The 22,313-nt window shown below is 43.0% G+C and overlaps 1 protein-coding gene across 2 annotated transcripts in view; it reads left to right on the top strand.

The window, feature by feature from the left end:
* Positions 1 to 429: 429 nt before the first annotated feature.
* SHISA9 (shisa family member 9) overlaps positions 430 to 22,313 on the top strand; it is a 530,821-nt gene continuing 508,937 nt past the window's right edge. For both annotated transcript variants that reach the window (XM_088474251.1, XM_088474252.1), the window contains exon 1: positions 430 to 947. In XM_088474251.1, the coding sequence (XP_088330377.1) occupies positions 430 to 947 (518 nt within the window). The remainder of the gene's footprint in view (positions 948 to 22,313) is intronic.

Raw genomic sequence — 22,313 nt, forward strand, 5'->3', positions numbered from 1 at the left:
ACGGGATCACCTTGCACTCATTTAAAACGCATCCCTCCTCATCTCCTGCAAGCACTCCCTCCTTACTCAGAGCCCATGTCATCCCTCCCTCAGTCTGTACTCCTCCTATATCTCTTCCTCCCCCTCCCTCCTCCTCCTCCCTCCATCCCTCTCTCTCTCTCTTTACACTACTCTAACAATCCAGAAACCCCTCTGCTTTCCTCGATTCCACAAGTGCACATCAGTTAGTGCTGCACAGCTACAGGGAGAGGAGATCATTGCCGGGGGTGAGGGCTGTCACACCTAGCAGGTGAGGAGGACTGCAATCAGCAGATGTGGCATTGATGGACCTGGGCTGATGGGCTGAGGCATCCTGTTTCCTGCTCCTCATGGTTCTCTTTAGCCACTTTGGATCTTCCACATTAAGATAAAGGAAGGCTGCCCCTTATCATGAGAGGAATGAGGGTGATATTCTATTACTTCCTAGCGGATCTCTTTACTTTGCTGTGTTGCGCACAAGGGAAAAGTGGAGCTCACTTTGGGAGCACTGAAGTGGTATCCGACGTCAACCTGTCCAACCATGGAGATCTGGAGTCTTCAGAGCCTCCTCAGACTGCTGAAGGCTGCAGGGGGTATTTTGATGTCATGGGACAATGGGACCCCCCATTTAACTGCAGTTCGGGGGATTTTCTGTACTGTTGTGGTACTTGTGGCTTCAGGTACTGCTGTAAGTTCAAGCAGGCAAAGCTGGATCAGAGCGTCTGCACAAACTATGACAGACCTATCTGGCTACTACCTGGAAAGACTCCCCCAAAGATTGACGACCCCCTGCACGATCCCACCAGGGACAAAACGAATTTGATTGTCTACATCATATGTGGAGTAGTAGCTGTAATGGTCCTTGTTGGGATATTCACCAAACTTGGGCTGGAAAAAGCGCAGCGACCTCAGAGGGAAAACATGTCAAGGTAGGTCGCTCTTGAGTAGGTAACCTACATTGAAAAATACCATATATTGTACATAATCGGGGGATAGACCACCACTGACCAAGCCAGGAACCAACTCTATGACCGCGCTCTGACACCAGCTCTATGGCCATAATCCATAACTAGCTCCATGACAACTCAATCATTATACCCTCGACAAATACACTATCACTACTTCCGTGACCATACTCCATAACTAGCTCTATGGCCATACTCCATTACTACCTCCGTGACCATACTCCATTCCTAGCTCTATGGCCAAACGCCATCACTACCTCCATGTCTGACCATACTCTATGACTAGCTACATAACCATACTCCATCACTAGCTCTATGACCATACTCCATCACTATCAATCTGACCATTCTCCATCGCTAGCTCTATGACCATACTCCATCACTATCAACCTGACCATTCTCCATCACTAGCTCAGTGACATACAGTACTGTAAGCTACTCCATCACCACTTCCGTGACCATACTTCTTGACCCGCGTTCACTTGATGCGTTTATTACCTTGTGCTGTCACCAATTATACAAAAATACCAGATAATTGCAGCAAAATCCACAAGAGTTGGAAATACTGTATTTCATTTGCAAGCTTAAAATCCTGCGTACCAGAGTGTCAGCGGTCACAGGGAGATGGAGCTATGACCTGTACACAGATAGTTCCTCATGCCTAGAATAACTGTGCTGCTCCCAGATGTGGTAAGGTCATAACCCAATCTATACATCGAAATAGTCTTCTTATAGTATAGCATAGCTGTGATATAAACATATATATCACCCACACAGTGGCAGCCTGCGGTTCTGGATTTAGGATATACTAAATCTTCTACAGAACGCATCTCGGAATCTCTGTGCAGCCAGATAACGGTGCCTTGTGATTGGAGGTGGAAAGGATGCACCTGCCCGGAGAGTGTATGTATTTAGGTTACACTCATCCCTCTTGCAGCCGTTCTCGGTTCTCGCTCTGTACATCGAGATGGTCTTTTCTTGCATAGGGTTAAAAACCTCTATCCCTTTAGTGGCTTAATTATAATAATAAAGGATTTATAAAGAAAGAGCCATTGTTAAGAGATGGAAATAGTATCCTGGCATTTATACGTGTTGATGGTTGGAGATGGCTTATATTTTCTAGGTTATCCTTCTGCAGGGTGATGAGAAGGGGGAGAGAGAGGGAACAAAAGTGGAGCACAGAGGGAGACTGATGAGCAAGTGGCATCGGGCATTAATAAATAGCAAGCGCATGGGAACTAGCCCAGCAGTGACAAACTGATAAAGAGAGAAGGTGAGCTGGATAATGGAGGAGAGAAAACTAAAATACAAAGAAATTAAACTGGAAAAAGAACTACAAGGCCAAAGTGACAGAGCACTGAGGAAAGAGACAGAGAAAGAGCTTTGCGTGGGCAGTGGGCAGGTTGTCAGTTTGGGACAAAAGCCCATTTTTTCCCATCATTTCAACATTCAGATCGTGTCAGCTTTGTGTGAAGACATAACATATTTTTAACTTCTGTGTTCCCTGTGATTCATTATGCTAATCGCAATCACATGATAGCAGATGGAACCGTGGTTGGAGCTAAATGGGTTTAAATTCTCTTATTGATTAAAAATCAGCATTATCTATCTATCTATCTATCTATCTATCTATCTATCTAATATGATACTGTAAGTTTATGTCCCCAAATATTACATATATAAAGCATGTGACAGATATTAGAGGACTGATGTGTTTTACAATAGCAGTACTGAGCTAATAACAATAGAAATATAAATCATGCACAATATACTGTATAGCCATCCTGCATGGAAGAGTGTAGTGGTATAGCACACATGTGACTGACTACAGCAGACCAGCATACAGTACAGAGCTATACTCATACTGTATGCTCATGCATTTCTTCCTATAATTAGCTGGCATGTCATCTATGTGCACTCTTTAGAAATAAGTAACACACTGTTTCCTGAGCCATAGGTGTCTGTAGTAAACTGTAATTGAATTATTTATTACATTGCAGGTGTAGATTATCTACAAGGTGTTTTTTCTCATTCTTTCCACATCAATTAAAATATTGATTTCGCTTTCAGATTGTTTATCTTTATCCTCTGGGAATCGTTTCCTCTCAGACATTTTGATAAATGCCTTTTCTCGCAGTCTAGATGTTGCCATTCAGAGGTTGCACTGGAGAGGAGAGGAAAATGTTTGGTGTGAACTGTCCTCTGTGGAATAGGAAAAAAAACCTTTATAAAGATGTGAAGTGCTATGGAGTGAGATTTTCTTAACCATAAGTCCCCAGCTTTTCAGACAACATAGTGCTCACAAATCCATTGAGCTTTCCATCATTCCATTAAGGATGAACCAACTTGCATTGTTGTTCTTTTGGAAACATAATCCTTATAGGCACCATTTAGACTGTCTACACTGTATTATTGGTGATCAATGCTGCTTGTATGGAGAGGAGCTTAATAAAGTATAAGCAGGTTTGCAATTAAATGTTGTATTTGCACATGAATGTTGATTAATATGGCATTTCAAGGGTGAGGGCAACCAACTTGATTAATTACTTAAAAATGAGAATAAATGTAGCTACTGTTTTAGGAAAGAAACAGTGTCATATCATGCACTGACCACAAAAACCCTAAAGGTGGTATAAAGGATTAATTGCAGTATATTGGTAAGAGCTGCAGGTACTGTAAAAAGAACCCCAAAGTCATTATTGTGGTTACCTAATGAAATTGAATCAGTGGAGAAACTGCTGATAAAATCAACAGTATAAAGTTATTTACACACTTGAATGATGTAACATACGACACAATGGTTATTCCAATATCACCAGACACAAGAACACACATTATCAAGCGTACATACTATGCAATCTTCTGAACGTTGGCATGATATATTGTGATTGTATCCAATTAATCATTGATCCTGTACACTATATGCGTTTGTGCGTACACACTACACAATGTGCACCACATTGTTTTTGCATCATCCTATCTGACGTGCAGCATATCAGATGGGATGATGTGATGAACGATGTGTGTATGCGATGGATTGGGTGTACACACTATACAATGGTTGTGCAATTTGGTCGAAAGTTCCAAGATTGCATGAAATGTCGTATAGTGTGTATCCAGCCTAACAACATTCATTCACATTCATTGGTGAGGCAGCTCAGGGTGCTGGTATCATTAATGACCAGACAAGGCAACATGATACATTTATATAGTATTGACACTTATTTTCTTTGAGGCAATATTGCTATTTGTCATTATTTTCAGAAGATGGTTTTACAAGTAAAATATGTCTCTTGGTTGCAGATTTTTGGTGAAAATCTTATGCATACACTTAACCATTTTAATTGATGGAAAGGTGATAACAAATAGCATATACTGTATGTTATATGTAGCAAAAAGGGCTATATATTGTATATAATAAACAAGACTATAAAACTATAAAGACGGCCAATACAGACAAACTGGCTTTACATAACCTATTACTAACTCCACTTTAACATACATTTCCAGAACAATAAATCAGCTACACTATTCTAAAGTAATGTAAGCACCTAAATCACATATATAATCTTTAAGATACAATACTTAGTGGGAGGGGTGTTATCATATGTTATTTTACAGTCGTTTAACAGCTTCATTTATAATGATATTTCAGCATGTAGACACTCACTGATCCTTTTTGTAAGAGGCTGCCCCTCTTGGTTTTTTGCTAAATATGAGGATTGTTATCTGTCTAACCAGGTAACAGGGAATACATTTGAAATAAATGATAATCAAAAACCAGTAGAGGATACAAATTACTTCACCCTTCCCTCTTAATTTGAAACATCCATGATTTTAAGATGTTAAGAGATATCTTGCTAATGGTGCGTACACACAGTACGATTAAACAGGACGATATGAATGATAACTATATCGATCATATCGTTATTGTTCATGTCGTCCTGTTTCTGTGCCCTTCCAACCCCCAAACGACGGTCGATGCGTGGGCACGGATAGTTGTTATCGATATCGCCCATCGCCCATGAATGCAGGCCAACTTGGTTACTATAGTGACCCGCGATCGTCCATCGCGGGTCGTTATAGTTGTTTGGGGGTTAGTGCATGTGCTGGTTGTTCGATATCGAACATCCAGCTCATGCAGGACCATCAGACAACGATTTCTTTATCGTTGTCTGATCTGTCTGATCGCTCCGTGTGTACGGAGCTTAACAAATATATTATTACATATAAAATATATTATTCAAGGTATACGTTACAATGTACATATGCATCCAAACAGTTAATGGATATACTTACTTAATGGCAGGTAAATCAATCTAATTGTTCACTTAGTATATACGGTAGTATTAATTTAAATAATGTAGTAACATAGGAAACATGTAATCCTTATTATAATCCTTGAAACATCTGACAAATTAACAGTTGGTTAACAGAACACAATAATTGAATAAATGATATTGGTATTTAGGGTATTCTTACAGAAGAAAATAAATACATTTAGCCAAACTCCTGTATATATCTCCATAACATCTTGCTGTACTGTATGTTATACAATAATTTCATGATTAGAAGATTGACAAGCTAAAGGGGTATGTAAGGACATCGTTGATTGAGAGATAGCTCTCCCAAAGGAGGTGACAAAGTCTACTACAGTTAATTAATTTAAATGTTTAAGGGAATGCAGAGTGTAAAAGGAGCTCCTGAAACCAACAAACCTTCACACAGACACGTCTCTCCATATTCCAACTAAAGAGGTGTTTTTATATTTGTGATGAAGTTCCCTAGGTTCTGTCTTTACTATACACCCATCAGCCATAACTTTAAGACTATTGACAGGTGAAGTGAAGAACATTGATTATCGCTTTACAATGGCACCTGTCAAGGGGTGAGATATATTAGGCAGTTAGTGAACACTCAGTTCTTGAAGTTGATGTGTTGGAAGCAGGAAAAAGCCACTTTGACAATTGTGATGGCTAGACGACTGGGACAGAGCATCTCCAAAACGACAGGTCTAGTGGCCTGTTCCCACTATGTAGTGATTAGTACCTACCAAAAGTGGTCCAAAGGAGGTCAACCAGTGAACCAGCAACAGGGTCATGGACGTCCACGGCTCAGTGATGCATGTGGGGAGCGAAGGCTAGCCCGTCTGGTCCAGTCCCAAAGAAGAGCTACAGTAGCACAAATTGCTGAAAAAGTTAATGTTTGCTATGACAGAAAGGTGTCAGAACACACAGTGCACCGCAGCTTGCTGCATGTTGGACTGCATAGCCACAGATCGGTCAGAGTACCCATTCTGACCCCTATCCACCATCAAAACTGCCTACAATGGGCACGGGATGTAAGAATTGAACCACGGAGAAATAGAAGAAGGTGGCTTGGTCTGATAAATAATTTTTCCTTTTACATACTGTATTGTGCACGTGCGTCATTAACCTGGGAAAGAGATGGCACCAGGATTCACTGTGGGTAGAAGGCAAGACGGCAGAGGCAGTGTGATGCTCTGGGCAATGGTCTGCTGGGAAACCTTGGTTCCTGTGAATCATATGGATGTTACTTTGACACATACCTGAACATAGTTGCAGACCATGTACACCCCTTCATGGCAACAGTATTCCCTGATGGCAGTGGCCTCTTTCAGCAGGATAATGCTCCCTACCACAATGCAAACATTGTTCAGGAAAGGTTTGAGGAACATGACAAAGAGTTCTGGGTGTTGACTTAAGGTGCCCATCTACTAGACGATCTATTTGAGCGATTGAACGATATCGTTCAATCGTTCATAAATTGTTCATAAATCGTTCGCAAATCGTTTGCAAAAATGTCTAAAACGACCAGCGATGCGTGCTCCCGCTGGTCATTTAGACATCTATTATCGGGCAAACATGCTGGACAACCTGATGATAACGTCAGGTTCAGCATGTTTGCAGATGATTGATTGTGCCTACACTGAACAACTGCTCATTCAGTGTAGGCACATCACAGACTGACAAACGACTGAACGATTACAATGTCGTAATCGTGCAGTCGTTTTCATGTCTTCTAGTGATGGGCACCTTTAGCCTCCAACTTCCCCAGATCTTAATCCGATCGAGCATCTGTGGGATGTGCTGGAAAAAACAAGTCTGAGCCATGGAGACCCCACCTCACAACTTACAGGACTTAAAGGATCTGCTGCTAATATCTTGGTGAAACAGGACACCTTCACAGGTCTTGTGGAGTCCATACATTGATGGGTCAGAGCTGTTTTGGCAGCACGAGGGTGATCTACACAATATTCGGCAGGTGGTTTTAATGTTATGGCTGATGTATGTAGTCATTCATAAACAAATACCTAGAGTTCTTATAACATGAAATGCTACTATAGAGCTAATCAATCATGACTTCATTAATAAAATTTAATGTTATTTTAAGGGGAATAATATTTTCTTTTTAAAACATATACAGTTATGAAACAGCACCACAGTAATACACAGTGTAACACTGGTGCTTGAAATGAGGATTCCAGACAGGCAGGTACATGGTAAAGTAATGGCTTTTTAATAGCAGCAAACACTGCACCTTCGCATACGTGAGTTTAGGTCTGCACACATACAGGCACATAACATAAAATAAACAAACAAACATAAAAGTCTCAGCACTCCTTATGCTAATCAGTCAGCAGTGGCTTGCAGCCACAATTTGGGCATGCTATCCCAGCATAGCCCTTGGACCCTCGTTCAGAAAAAGGGGCTGGCTATTTAAATTGAGCGCTCGCTCTTTGCGGTCTGTTGACGCATCTATGTCTGAGCGAGCGAACGAAACATGCGCTCGCTATTTTGTAAAGACGCCCCCTGGCCGCTCGCATCCTACGTCATCTCCGCTATTTATTTGATTCATCGAGTACATCAAAAGGCGTCTGAACTGCTCGCAGTGCTTGTGGTTGGATTTTCCTACCGCAATCATGCGAACAGTTCAGGCTAAGAAACAACCAAGTGACGTGGTCGATTACGCTGCTTTGTTAATTATGCACGCCCTTAAAACGCCCGTTTTGACCGTTTGGCACGCTTGCGTTCGGATCTCCACTCCCCGTTTTCAAGCACCTTCCCCTGTTACCACCCACAAACGCCTCATCCTGTCACTAAAAATTAGCAGGCACTCGCAATTTTGCGAACACACGTTTTCCAACCGCACTGACTGGTTGGCGCATGTGCATTACGACCCATACTCATGCGCAGATGTGCGAACATCGCTCGGAGCGAACGAGCAGCCGCTTATGAGCGGGTCTGAATCAGGCCCTGTGTCCATACTTCCTCGCTGCTACTCAGCATCAGGGCAACGAGCATCAAGTGTGTGAGTGTTTTAAACCCTTCCTGTGCTCCAGCGATTATTCCTGCTGGGTCTGTGTAAATGTGAAAACCTGGAACTTCACATCTCCACTGCTAATGCAGAACGCACTGGTTTCACTCCAGCCTCCTTTGAAGGGAGCTGATTCCACTAGAATGTGGGCAATTTGGATGAGAGACAGCCAGATCATTTGACTACAATTTAAGAACAATTATTAAAAAGTTTGGTAAACAAACTGAAAAAGTAAGGAATGCAATGGGACATACAACTGGTATATCTACTTACCACCTGGTACTATCTTCTTTCCATGCCCCCATGGGTCCAGGGCCCTCAGGACCTTTCTGTAGCCATTTTACCTGAACGAACAGAAAAGTCATGAAAAAATTGTTGGATGTATAGTAGAAGCCACTGGAGCTCTCACTGGGAGTAGAGGGCATGTTAGGAAAATATTTTCCGGGATGGTAGTGCCACTTTAAGTAAGGTCTTATAATCTAGGCCAATGAGGCAGATACCCATGGCAAGACTATTCAGGAGGTAGCAAAGAAAAACAACTTATTTACTTTCTATATAAGTATATTTATTTTTGCTACAAGATCACTGCCATCTAACACTTTGTCCTATAAATGCTTTAAATTACCTATTGCTTATCAATATGACATGAGCAATTATTATTTATTATTTGTGAGCCATGTACCTTTGTGAGGAAGTACAGTAAGTCCAGTATTGTACTGTACAACTAATTTTTTACCCTTGCTTCAGAATTGTTATCGCAATGCATGTCGATCCAAAATGTCTGAAAATGCTGGTTCATTGTCCTGTGGAAACTCATGGGAATATCATTGAGCTTCGTGGGAAAATGTGATTGGAAGATGACTACATTTGTATAAAGCTACTGTGAAGCCAGAAATGATCTAGTTGCTCAGCCCAGGTGTTAAACAGACAAATATCCAAATTTGGCCACCAATGTGACTATCCTGTGGTTTTATTTCCCGGTGTATTTGCTGAATTAGCCCATATAGAGGTTTCCTTATGGTGATATGGCCAAAACCTCTTAATCACAGCATGCGTGTTAAGTTTCCAACAGCCCATGTCTCCGTTTTTGTATCCACCAATTAGTGAGGATTAGTTTTGTTAACTAGGAAATTACAAGCCAGTCCTCAGCCTCTGGTTTCTACGCTACCACAGAATTATGCAAAGTAGAGACCACCTACCTCATAAATAGAATTGAAATAAAATAAGACAGGGAGCAAGCTCTATAGTTTAATGTTAATAGTTTGTTATTGCATGTATATAATTTAATATTATTGACATATACAGTATTAGTGAATAACAGTGACTGTACTTGCTATGAAGTGTATTTCTCCACTTGAGTAAAGTTGTTACATAAATGATAGGTTCTGGTCTTGCATGAAAAGGTAGCATATTGGTCTGAAATGTTATATACAGTATTTTTCCAACCATTGAATTATTTGGTGAGTGTAACATTTAATTTTAATGCTTGTTTTAAAAGCATGATTTTTTTTGTGATTGGTAGCTATGTATGTAGAAAAAAGTGGTTCCTAATTCATTATTTTAATTATTTCCATAGTTCTTGTGATACTCCTGGGCTAGCTACAGTATAGAAACGAGAATACACAGGTTTAAAAGCTGCGCAAAGTAGTGATGGATCATCATTGTCAATGCCACATATTAGTAAATGCACTTAGTAATAACTTATTACCAAATAGATCTTCTTTTTACAGATGAAAAATACAGTAAATATTCTTAATTCTAAGAGATTCCTTATTCCTGTTTCTTTGGGTCACATTTTTGTAATTTTACCATGTAGGCAGCATTGTTGTTATTTTTAACAAAATAAAAAAAATCATATTCGGTATCTGGTGAATAGGTATAATGGCAGCCTTCTACTTATAGGGCCCGTTTCAGTGTTGGAAAAATGGAATTGCAAAATGCGTCTGAAATATAAAAAAAAACAAATTTTTGTGACCAATTCAGAAGTGAGTTGCATACACATGTTTGCAAATGTGGCTCCCTCCCCTTTACGTATCTGGGTCAGGTGCAGCTGGAATATACTAGTGGTATGACTTCACTGTGAGTACCAAAAAAAGCTAAAACCTCATTACATAATGTTTGCACATTTCATTAAATGGCCGTATAGTACATAAGTACCCAAGTGGCTTGGAGCATCTAATTGCTAGGCAAATTATATGAAAATAGTATTTATGACGACATTTATAAAACCTATGTGGAGCCTTCCCCTTCACCAACACAGTATGTAGCATACAATATTTGTGTAAACTGAGGGCCTGATTCAGAGCCGGACGCTCTGACCAGAGCGCTCGCTCTGAATCAGGGCCCTCCTCCCTCAATTTGAAGCGGCCTCATGGACTCTCGCATATCTGTGGGTTACCACCCACAGCTATAGCGAGCGTCCATGATGATGGTCGCGATGGTCAAGACCATCGCGACCATCGGGCTTGCGACGAGACCCTGCGGTAGGGTCTCGGTGACCACAAGCCCTGGAGTGATTTTGGCTCTATCATAGCCAAAATCACTCCCACTGACATCACTACTGATGTCAGTGGGGCCAGACTCAGACGGTAGGCGTTCCCATGGGAACGCCTCCGTCTGGCAGGCACGCCCACCAAAGGGGGCATGCTGTCACTCACCATCGACAGCACGCCCCCTTTGGTGCGAGACCCATAACGACTGCTTGGCCGTCGTTATTCGGGTCTCGCGCATGCGCATGACGGAGCTCCCTCCGTCGTGCGCATGCGCAATTCGGCACCATCGATCCGCTTGCGAGCGTCCTGCACTCGCGAGCGGGTCTGAATGACCCCCTGAGTGTTCACTCCTTTGTATTTTGACTTTTTATACAGTGTTGCAGCAGATTTAATGAATTTGCATAAATGGGTGTGCTTGAGATGTTTTCGTCCAATCAGACATAGGCTGAGTCCGTCATAACCATCAGTATGCAATTCCACCAAGGTTTTAGCACCTGCAATTCAGGGCCATCCAGGCAGACGTGATCTTTTCATGGGATGTAATTTATATCCCAGCAGTCAGAATGCCGGTGCTTAGAAACCCGGCACCAGCATCCCGGCAGCCGGCATCCCGATGGTAGGTATTGGGGCAGGGAGAGGGTAAGGGGTTAGGGTTGGGCAATAGGGGGTCGGTTAGGTTTAGGCTGCGGGGAGGGAGGGTTAGGTTTAGGGGTAGGGCTAGGATACTTATCGTCAGATGTCGATAACTCAACCCTGTCAGGATACCAGCGTTAGGATTCCGACTGACATCTCATACACAACCCTCTTTTCAGTGGCTATTTTAGTTGTAATTTGCTACTACATTATCTTACTGCACTTTGGACACATCTGCAGCCCCCTGCCCATGTCTACACACCATTCAATATAATGTCTCTGCACCCTAGTCGTACACAGTCGCAAGTCACATTTCTTAAAAAAAGATGCATCGGGGTCGATTCCATTACATGCATGTTGCCGTTGTAAAGGTGTGGAAACGGGGCAAATGGCCCCACAGCTTGCCCACTCGTGGCCCAATCTTGCCCCAGATTCTTGGATTATAGTAGGCAGCCCTACGGGGCTGCCAACAAAAATCTGTGAGTCTGGCAGTACCACAAGCGCAGCATAATTGAATCAATCCCAAAGTGCATGTACATGCAAAACAAATTCAAGTTGTGGCCAATAAAATTAGGCTTGCATGGCTACTATACATATTTTACTTATTTTTAATTATATCAGAGCTATTCACATTAAAACATTGATATTTCAAATAACACACTTGTTTTTTTTTCTTTATTAAATGAATTTTAAAATATGATAATCTACAAAATAAAATACACAATAAATGGCACAATATTAAATAATAATCTATTTGAAGGTTCTTTGCTTCACTTGGAATGTCAAATGTAGTGTGTTTATGACATAAAGCAATAAGATATATGTTCTATCTAATTGTTGTGATATTAATAATTTTTCCAGACAATTTATCACTGGGCCAGTTGAGTGATGCTCATCTTCCTGACGACACTGGCTGGCAACGGTAAAGGCCCCCATACATCAGCAATCGATTTTAGCAATTCTGCAATTTGCATATGATTGTGTATAAAAATCTGCAATGTATGGGCTTCACAGATCACAGATTGCAACCAAAAAGTGATTGGAATTGTTAAATCAGATTGTCCAACATGTTGGATTTCACAGATGGATTGTGGCTGTAGTATGGTAGTGTATGGAGATGATAGGCAGATCTGCAGCCAGTTACTAGTAAAATGATGGGCCTTTCAAGATTGGCAGATCTGTGTTTGCTGCAATCGATCTGCAAATCACTGAAAAAGATCTGTAATGTATGGGCACAGATTACTAGATTGGGAAATCCTAACATCAGGCAACAAATCTTCAAATTGTTCAATTGTGGTTTTCAGATTGCTGATGTATGGGGGCCTTAAGAATAGTCTTACTGCTTACTAGGCCAATGGGTGTCATGGAGAGCATGACTCTGGCTTACAGTTCCAGATTCCACAAAAATAAAAAACAAACAAAAAGTTTGCTGGTGATAGTCTTTGGTAAATAAGCAAAAGCCATAAATCCTGTGAATAAATCCCGTGAATAAATCCTGTGAATACATCCTGTGAATAAATCCAGTGAATACATCCCGTGAATACATCCCATGAATACATCCTGTGAATACATCCTGTTTTGCAAGACTTAGGGGTAAATGTTTCAAACCTCTTTAAGAGTGAAGAGGAAGACAAGTTTAGCAGTTCCCTATAGCAACCAATCAGCTTGTCCTGTAGCTAGCATTTATCAAGCACTATATAAAATGATAGAAGACTTGATACATTTACCTCTTAACATACAAACCGGCAGTCAAAATCCCAACACTTGGATCCCGTCGGTTAACATACCAACACTTGTTGGTCAGTATGCTAACCCTCCTCTTCTCCCTACCCTAACCCACCCTCTTTGGTGCCTAACCCTAACCTCCCCCTCCCCGCATCCTAAACCTAACACTCTCCCCTAGTGCCTAACCCTAACCCTCCCTCTAGTGCCTAATTCTATCCCTAAACCTAATCCTAAATCTACCCCCAACCCCACTACTTACCTTTGGCATCCCGGCGATTGGGATGCCGACGCCGAGATTCTGACCAGCATCGGGTTTTAGGTGCCAGTACACATGTACACATCGGCATCCTGACCGCGGGGATGCGGAACGCATCCCCTATACGATGTGTACCCAGTAAATGGAATTATGTGATGTAACGATACAGCTAAAATCATGTAATTTTTGCAATCCAAAACCTGAAATTCTGTTTTAAAATCCAAATTCCAAACCTCTGAAAGATCAGAACTGCGTCTCGGATATATCCAGATCTCCTCATGAGATTAGAACTGCGACTCAGATCTGTCCAGATTCATAACATTCTGGTGGATTTGGATTTCTGGAGAACCAAACTGCACATCTCTAGTACTGTGTACCCATTATTTTATACTTTTGTTTCATAATATTCATGCAACTATCTATCATTTAAATAAAAAGTATTGCTACATTCTACAGGATGTAAAAGCACAGCTTATGCAACGCATACTGGATACACAGTACAGTAATATGCAGTCATGTACATCACCAGGTAAAAACCTTACTTCCCAGCTGTGAGTTCACTGACCCACTGGGATTGTGCAGCTTCCAAGTGCAATTTCCCAAGTAACATACATCAGCTGCATAGCAAATTCATGTGACTCTATCCCATTACTGCAATGTTTGATACGTGTAGCTGGCATACTGTAGAAGCAGACTGTTTTCAGTGTGCCAGAAATTCTGCACAGAATTGTACATTAAAAAACAAAAAACCTTGCTTAACAGACTGCATCAACCATAAATTTGATCTTTAATGTGGAAGCAGTGGGAGTCAACCCTTCAGTGCACTGGTGAGCTCTTTAGTTGCCACCATAGTTGTGACTAATTTATACAATGCTCAGCTTACTTTGTGCAGACATTAAATACAGTTTACATATAATGTAACTGTATTATTCCCGCAACTCATAGAGAAATGAATGCAATAAAAAGGATTCTAACATACACTTCAGAAAGCAGTTGTCATTTGGGACCTGCTTGAATCACTCTGATAGTATCGATCCACTCACTCACAGCTGTTAGTATGTTATCCGTGGCAAATTATATCACAGGGTTTCCGGCTGAAATTCCAATTTAAGCTTTGCTAAGAATCTTGATTAAGCCAGTGTCAATCAATTGTGTGTGTGTGTATGTCCTCTCTATAGTTTGAAAAGGGATATATATATATATTTATTTATTTATTAACAGTTTCTTATATAGCGCAGCATATTCCGTTGCGCTTTACAATTGGAAACATTGATAGAACAAAACAGGGTAATAACAGACAGACATAGAGGTAAGAGGGCCCTGCTCTATATATATATATATAAAATAAATATACACATATATATATATTTATATATGTTTTTTCTTAATCTGTAGTGCTACAGCATGACCGTTCAAATGCTCTGTTCTTTAAAAGACATCTGATACTCCCCACTTAACTATACAAATAGTAAAAATGCAGAGCAGCAGTACATCTAATGCTGTTATGGTGCATGAAATTCTCCAAATTGTATTCTTTAGTCTCTTGGAGCAGCAGCTCCTATCCGCTTGGACAAGGGGGGCTGCCCATGCTGTCCTGCAGTCTGGAGAGGAGACAATGTATCTGGCAGGCGCTGAGACCTGCAAATGTGCACAAGCAGCGGTGGGACAGTGTATGTGCAAAACACCAGCTTCTAATAACTGCATCAGCTGCCTGAAAAGCTGAGGTCTTCCTATTAGAAGCACTCTCTCTGTTAATAGCAGTCAAGACTGGCAGTTCCAGGGGAGAAACCACTTCCCCCGGGACTGCCTGGCCTGTATGTGATTGGCAAGGAAGCCACTGTTGGTGAAGCCAGTGCACAGAGAGACTCATTGGCTCACCTGGGTGGCCGACTATACTGGGGGAGGGGGGCTGTCAGGAGAAGAGATAAGCTTCCAGGATCCTGCCTGCTTTTTCAGTGAAGTTGGAGGGGTGGGGCTAAAATTATATGATTCACAGTGAGTCGCAATGATTCATAACAGCCCCCATACCTCCCACCTGGACATAGCCCCTACAAGATCTGCAGAAGGGCAGTCTGAAAAGTAGGTAAGTATGTAGTAAGATATAGATTTTAGTGTACATGTGTACAATACAGAAATAGCCATTTTAGAGTATGTCCCTGTAAGCCAGCACATAGATTGAAAGGTATAAAATTTAAATCTAGCCATCAATTTATAAATTTAGATGTTCAAAGATCAAGCATTTTTCTGAATGAATTCTTCTGGTTACAATTTACTGAGCAGTGCAAATTCTAAGGAACTTTGCTCCCATAGAAGCCCATCACAGATGTTCAACTTAGTTGCATTTATTCCAGAATAATCTGCCAATAACATATGGGGCTGCTCATTCCTTTGCACATATGCAACAGTGTACATGTAAATGGTAAGTACAGACATATGGCTGGTATACACCGTCCGATAGGCACCAGATATATTGGCCAATCAATTGATTGGCCAATATATCTGTCAGTGTGTACCCAGCTTTAGAGTGGACTGTGGCAGCTCCTCCATCCCTCCCATCTCCACATTGCAGGAGTTCGGGGCTGTACCCTGTGCTCGGTAGCCCCGCCACCTGCTTGGACACTGCCCCCCTCTTTCTCTTATCCCTTCTGCCTAAAAGCCAGTTCCCCTCAAATAATGACAAGACAAGAGCTGCTGCTTGTGGGGGCACTATTCTATCGGTAGCAACTGCCAGCTCCTCGTCTAGGATACAGAGCTTCTGGCTGGGCTGGGAGGGAAGGGGAGGTACAGTAGCAGGGGACAGGACTTAGGAGGAGCTGTAGCCTACAACTGCTCTTGAGTTGGCATCGGCTGCGGCAATAAGACCCGCAGCTGTTGCAGGCATCATCTAGAAGACGGTAGGCTGCCTCAGCGGCAACCCCTAGTCCACAACGCCCTGAACAATGGCCCTGCCAACCCGCCCCTTAAGTCACCACTGGTAGCAGGTAAACAGATAATATAGAAACCTTTGAATTTATTGATATAGTGAAAATTATATATATTTATATTAATTGTAAGTTGGAATTATTCAGCACCTTATTATAACTACAATGTGTTAGGGAAAAATATAAAAATCAGTCCGTGTGTAGGTAAATTTGTTCTTCTCTAAAGTAGAAAAAAACATGTCCACAAGTGGCACACATTATTAAAGCTAGCTTGAAACCAGCCAAAATAATCTTACCTGTATATACGCATCTGGTCGATGTGCGTTTCTTCATTAGTAACATCCTTTTGCCACACATGGACTGATACCAAATACATTCCAAGGGCTGCTCCAGGAACTCCCACCTTATAAATGTGCTATGTAATTAGACATTTGAAACAGCATGTTAGACACTCTTTGGTAGGGTGTGCACAGTGGCATCACAAGGGGAGTGCAGGCCGCCAGGGCCGGCTCTAGGGGTTTTCGACCAGTGCGGTCGAACAGGGGTGCCACCCATAGAGGGCGCACCCCTCCCCAACATCCCGATTTCATCGGAACAATACTGTCCCGCTGTTCCACCCGTGGGCCGAAGTGGCCCGCGGGTGGTCAAATCGGGACATTGGGGACCCCCACCACTACAGCTGTGTGGCGGTGCCGACCCCAGAACCTGAATAGATGCTGCGCGCATGCCCGCAGCATCCATTCAGTGACGGGAGAGAGCTGGGAGAAGCCCAGCTAGTGAGGCTCCCCCCCCCAGCCTGACATTGTTTGGAGGTGTGCCATGCAGGCACAACTCCAAATAACGTCACATAGGAGGCGTGGCATATGGTAATTAGGCCACACACCCATTTTTGGTCACGCACAATGTAGGGGCGCTTTAGAGAGCTGGCACAGGGTGCTCCGACCCCTGGAACCGGCCCTGCGGACCCCTGGAACCGGTCACCGAGGGGTGACACCAAGGTGCAGACTCCTCCTCAGTGAGAGGAGCCGGGTGCTGCACTGTATAATTAAGTGCAACACTCAGCTCCTGACAACTGTGAGGGAGGCAGCCGACACTGCATACAGGGCAGTCTGCACCTCCAGAACCTCCCCTGCCCCTCAGTAACAACGGGAGTGGACCACGGGGGTTTGGCCACGAGGCGTCCCTTCCCGTGACGCCACACACATGTCCACATGGCAACGTCCCCTTTTCAGCGACCCACGGTGCATCCGCGCGCATGTCATCCCTCTCCATACCGGGTGACACCGCAGGGAGGGACGCCACTGGGTGTGCATGTTAATCTAATGCTCGCATTATGCACAATTGGTGCAGCAAGCCTGGGGGCATTATATTTTTTCCTAAATGAAAAATATATCATGGTATTATCATCACCAATTCCAGGACACTTACGACTACTTGTGCTTAACCGAGTACAATTATTTTGTGTTCGGGTAAAATGTTAAAATTATTTTTTTTATTTTGCTATTTTCAATCACAAATGAGAAGGAATATTTTTCTGCTGTATTTTTTTTATTTTTATTTTACATCAAGACTAATCGCGAATGTTTTTTTATTATCAAAACCAATGTTAACCAACTTGTACATATAACGTGGTTAGGTGTAAGTGTCTCTGGGTGTAAGTAAACCTGGCATAAACCTGCATGTGTGTATTCCAATGAGCACACAATTCTGTGAATTAGCAGCTCCACCATTTTGTGAGTGACAGCAATCTCATTCTGTGAGAGTGCTGAATCTGCAGTTAACCACAGGGTGTGATGGCATACCATATCTGTATTGCACAAGGGACACGTCCATTAAGGCGTCAGCCTTAATGCTCGTAATTTCATTGCTTTTTGAAGTTTGAGTGTCAGAAAATCAATAGGTTTTGTGAAATATCAGATCATGTCTAAGTAGCCTTAATGGGACATGTGAAACCGTAAGGTTTTTTGTCTATGGAATATATTATTTGGCTGGCAGCATGTAAGTGAACTAGAATAAGGTCCAGTTCTGTATCTTCTCTGTAAAATTCACTATGTTAAGATGCATGAACATGGTCATATCCAGACATAGGGGTCTATTCATCATCATGGCTGTATGACCCCCGATGATTAAGTATCCACCTTACCACTGGGGATTTGATATAAAAATAGCAAGTACACCCCTGATGATGCTGATTACATGTAGTAAAATAGGCATATATGTCCAAAAATGCTCTATTTTTCTGTGCACTTTCTGTGTTGTTCATGCTCCCAGCAGGAACTAGGATAGAATTGCCTGGGCACGAAACATGTCAATAGGTTTTGTTGATTGAATGAACCCTTGAAATGCAGGTATGTAGTTGTGATAACCTACATGAAAATTATGAGAGGTACAGTATGGGCTAACCCTATTCGCAGCAATAAGAGATTCTGTGGTCTATTTAAAAAACAAAACAAAAAGCGGCCCCCCAAAAAATCACAACTTTTCGATTTGTCATTTACGTTATATTTGCATGTTCTGAAATCCTGGAATCAGCCCTTGTGGAAAAGAGTTGTTCCGGAAAGGATTTTGCATTTGCAAAAGATGTGTGAATTAGAGATGTACAGGTTCAGTTCTGTGAGAACCGGACCCACCCAAACATTGCAAATACAAAGCGGATCCGAGTCGGGCTTGGGTCTTCCCCTCTGATTCAGATCTGAAAACGAGGCAAAACGTCATCAATCCCGCGTTGTATTCTCACAGGTTTTGGATTGCATATAAGTCCCTCCCCGAGGTGATCAGCGCCACCCCTTCCAGTAGCGCACGCAGGGAGGGTTTCTGAGTACCTAGAAACCCCCCCTGCACACACACACACCGACAGCCCGAGCCTTCTTCCGCACGGGCTGTCAGAAAACTATCCCTTCTGTTATTTCAGCTGAGGCAGGGAAACCTCTCTCTGCACTCACGTTTCTGAATGTTCAAAACCATCCCCCTCTACACACGCTGCTGCATGGGGGCTCTCCACAGCCCGGACAGGCACGATGGTGAGTTAACCCTTTGAAAACCTTCATGGTTTCTAGAGTGATTGCTTATGAATGCTTCAAGGGTGCCCTTCCAAAACATCACTAGCCCAGGCCCTGGTATGTATATATATGTATGTATGCATGTATGTATGTGAGTATGTATGTGTGTATGTATGTATGTATGTGTGTATACACATACATATGTATACATGTATATGCATACATATGTATACGTATACACATGTGTGTATACATACACATATATATATATATATATATATTAGGGGTGAGCGGGTTCGGATTTCTGAAATCCGAACCCCCCCGAGCCCCCCCGATCCGAGTCCGATCCGAGTCAGGCTCGACTTTTCCCGCCTGACTCGGATCTGAAATCGAGGCAAAACGTCATCATCCCGTCTTCCGAGTCTCGCAGGTTTTGGATCCTATATAAGGTACCCGCGTCGGCGCCATTTTCTCACTCGGCTGTGGACAGTGAAGAGGGAGGGTGGGAGTTAGGGCTGTGTAGTGTAGTGTAGTGTAGTGCTGCTGTTGTCCACTACTTCAAAGTCCATAGGGGCTGGCTGTGTTGTGCTGTGCTGCTGTTGTTAATAGGGGCTGTGTCCACTACTTCAAAGTCCATAGGGGCTGGCTGGACTGTGTTGTGCAGTCAGTTCTCCATAGGGGCTGTGTCCACTCCAAAGTCCTGTGCAGTGTCCCAGTCCTAAAGGAGTGCTGTAGTGTTGTCCAGGGGGTGCTCTGTCCATCAGGGGTGCTCCCCCCAAGTGCTAAAAAAATAATATATTTTCTGTGTTTGTGAATTGTGTGCGCAGTAGCCGCACGTGCATCAACAAAGTAGTGCCAAGCGTGCGCCTGTGTCATAAGTAAAGGGCCGGCTGGCTTGACCGTTAAAGGGTGCTGTAACCCCCAAAAGTACACTCCAGTCCAAACCAAAAAAAATTTATTTTCTGTGTTTGTGAATTGTGTGCGCAGTAGCCGCACGTGGATCAACAAAGTAGTGCCAAGCGTGCGCCTGTGTCATAAGTAAAGGGCCGGCTGGCTTGACCGTTAAGGGTGCTGTAACCCCCGAAAGTACACTCCAGTCCAAACCAAAAAAAAAATTATTTTCTGTGTTTGTGAATTGTGTGCGCAGTAGCCGCAAGTGCATCAACAAAGTAGTGCCAAGCGTGCACCTGTGTCATAAGTAAAGGGCCGGCTGGCTTGACCGTTAAGGGTGCTGTAACCCCCGAAAGTACACTCCAGTCCAAACCAAAAAAAAAATTATTTTCTGTGTTTGTGAATTGTGTGCGCAGTAGCCGCACGTGCATCAACAAAGTAGTGCCAAGCGTGCGCCTGTGTCATAAGTAAAGGGCCGGCTGGCTTGACCGTTAAAGGGTGCTGTAACCCCCAAAGTACACTCCAGTCCAAACCAAAAAAAAAATTATTTTCTGTGTTTGTGAATTGTGTGCGCAGTAGCCGCACGTGCATCAACAAAGTAGTGCCAAGCGTGCGCCTGTGTCATAAGTAAAGGGCCGGCTGGCTTGACCGTTAAAGGGTGCTGTAACCCCCGAAAGTACACTCCAGTCCAAACCAAAAAAAAAATTATTTTCTGTGTTTGTGAATTGTGTGCGCAGTAGCCGCACGTGCATCAACAAAATAGTGCCAAGCGTGCGCCTGTGTCATAAGTAAAGGGCCGGCTGGCTTGACCGTTAAAGGGTGCTGTAACCCCCAAAGTACACTCCAGTCCAAACCAAAAAAAAAATTATTTTCTGTGTTTGTGAATTGTGTGCGCAGTAGCCGCACGTGCATCAACAAAGTAGTGCCAAGCGTGCGCCTGTGTCATAAGTAAAGGGCCGGCTGGCTTGACCGTTAAAGGGTGCTGTAACCCCCAAAGTACACTCCAGTCCAAACCAAAAAAAAAATTATTTTCTGTGTTTGTGAATTGTGTGCGCAGTAGCCGCACGTGCATCAACAAAGTAGTGCCAAGCGTGCGCCTGTGTCATAAGTAAAGGGCCGGCTGGCTTGACCGTTAAGGGTGCTGTAACCCCCGAAAGTACACTCCAGTCCAAACCAAAAAAAAAATTATTTTCTGTGTTTGTGAATTGTGTGCGCAGTAGCCGCACGTGCATCAACAAAGTAGTGCCAAGCGTGCGCCTGTGTCATAAGTAAAGGGCCGGCTGGCTTGACCGTTAAAGGGTGCTGTAACCCCCGAAAGTACACTCCAGTCCAAACCAAAAAAAAATTATTTTCTGTGTTTGTGAATTGTGTGCGCAGTAGCCGAACGTGCATCAACAAAGTAGTGCCAAGCGTGCGCCTGTGTCATAAGTAAAGGGCCGGCTGGCTTGACCGTTAAGGGTGCTGTAACCCCCGAGAGTACACTCCAGTCCAAACCAAAAAAAAAATTATTTTCTGTGTTTGTGAATTGTGTGCGCAGTAGCCGCACGTGCATCAACAAAGTAGTGCCAAGCGTGCGCCTGTGTCATAAGTAAAGGGCCGGCTGGCTTGACCGTTAAGGGTGCTGTAACCCCCGAAAGTACACTCCAGTCCAAACCTAAAAAAAAATTATTTTCTGTGTTTGTGAATTGTGTGCGCAGTAGCCGCACGTGCATCAACAAAGTAGTGCCAAGAGTGCGCCTGTGTCATAAGTAAAGGGCCGGCTGGCTTGACCGTTAAAGGGTGCTGTAACCCCCAAAGTACACTCCAGTCCAAACCAAAAAAAAAATTATTTTCTGTGTTTGTGAATTGTGTGCGCAGTAGCCGCACGTGCATCAACAAAGTAGTGCCAAGCGTGCGCCTGTGTCATAAGTAAAGGGCCGGCTGGCTTGACCGTTAAGGGTGCTGTAACCCCCGAAAGTACACTCCAGTCCAAACCAAAAAAAAAATTATTTTCTGTGTTTGTGAATTGTGTGCGCAGTAGCCGCACGTGCATCAACAAAGTAGTGCCAAGCGTGCGCCTGTGTCATAAGTAAAGG

This window comes from Taudactylus pleione, unplaced genomic scaffold (genome assembly GCF_031769625.1).
Source record: "Taudactylus pleione unplaced genomic scaffold, aTauple2 ptg000149l, whole genome shotgun sequence".
In the NCBI taxonomy this organism is placed as follows: domain Eukaryota; kingdom Metazoa; phylum Chordata; class Amphibia; order Anura; family Myobatrachidae; genus Taudactylus; species Taudactylus pleione.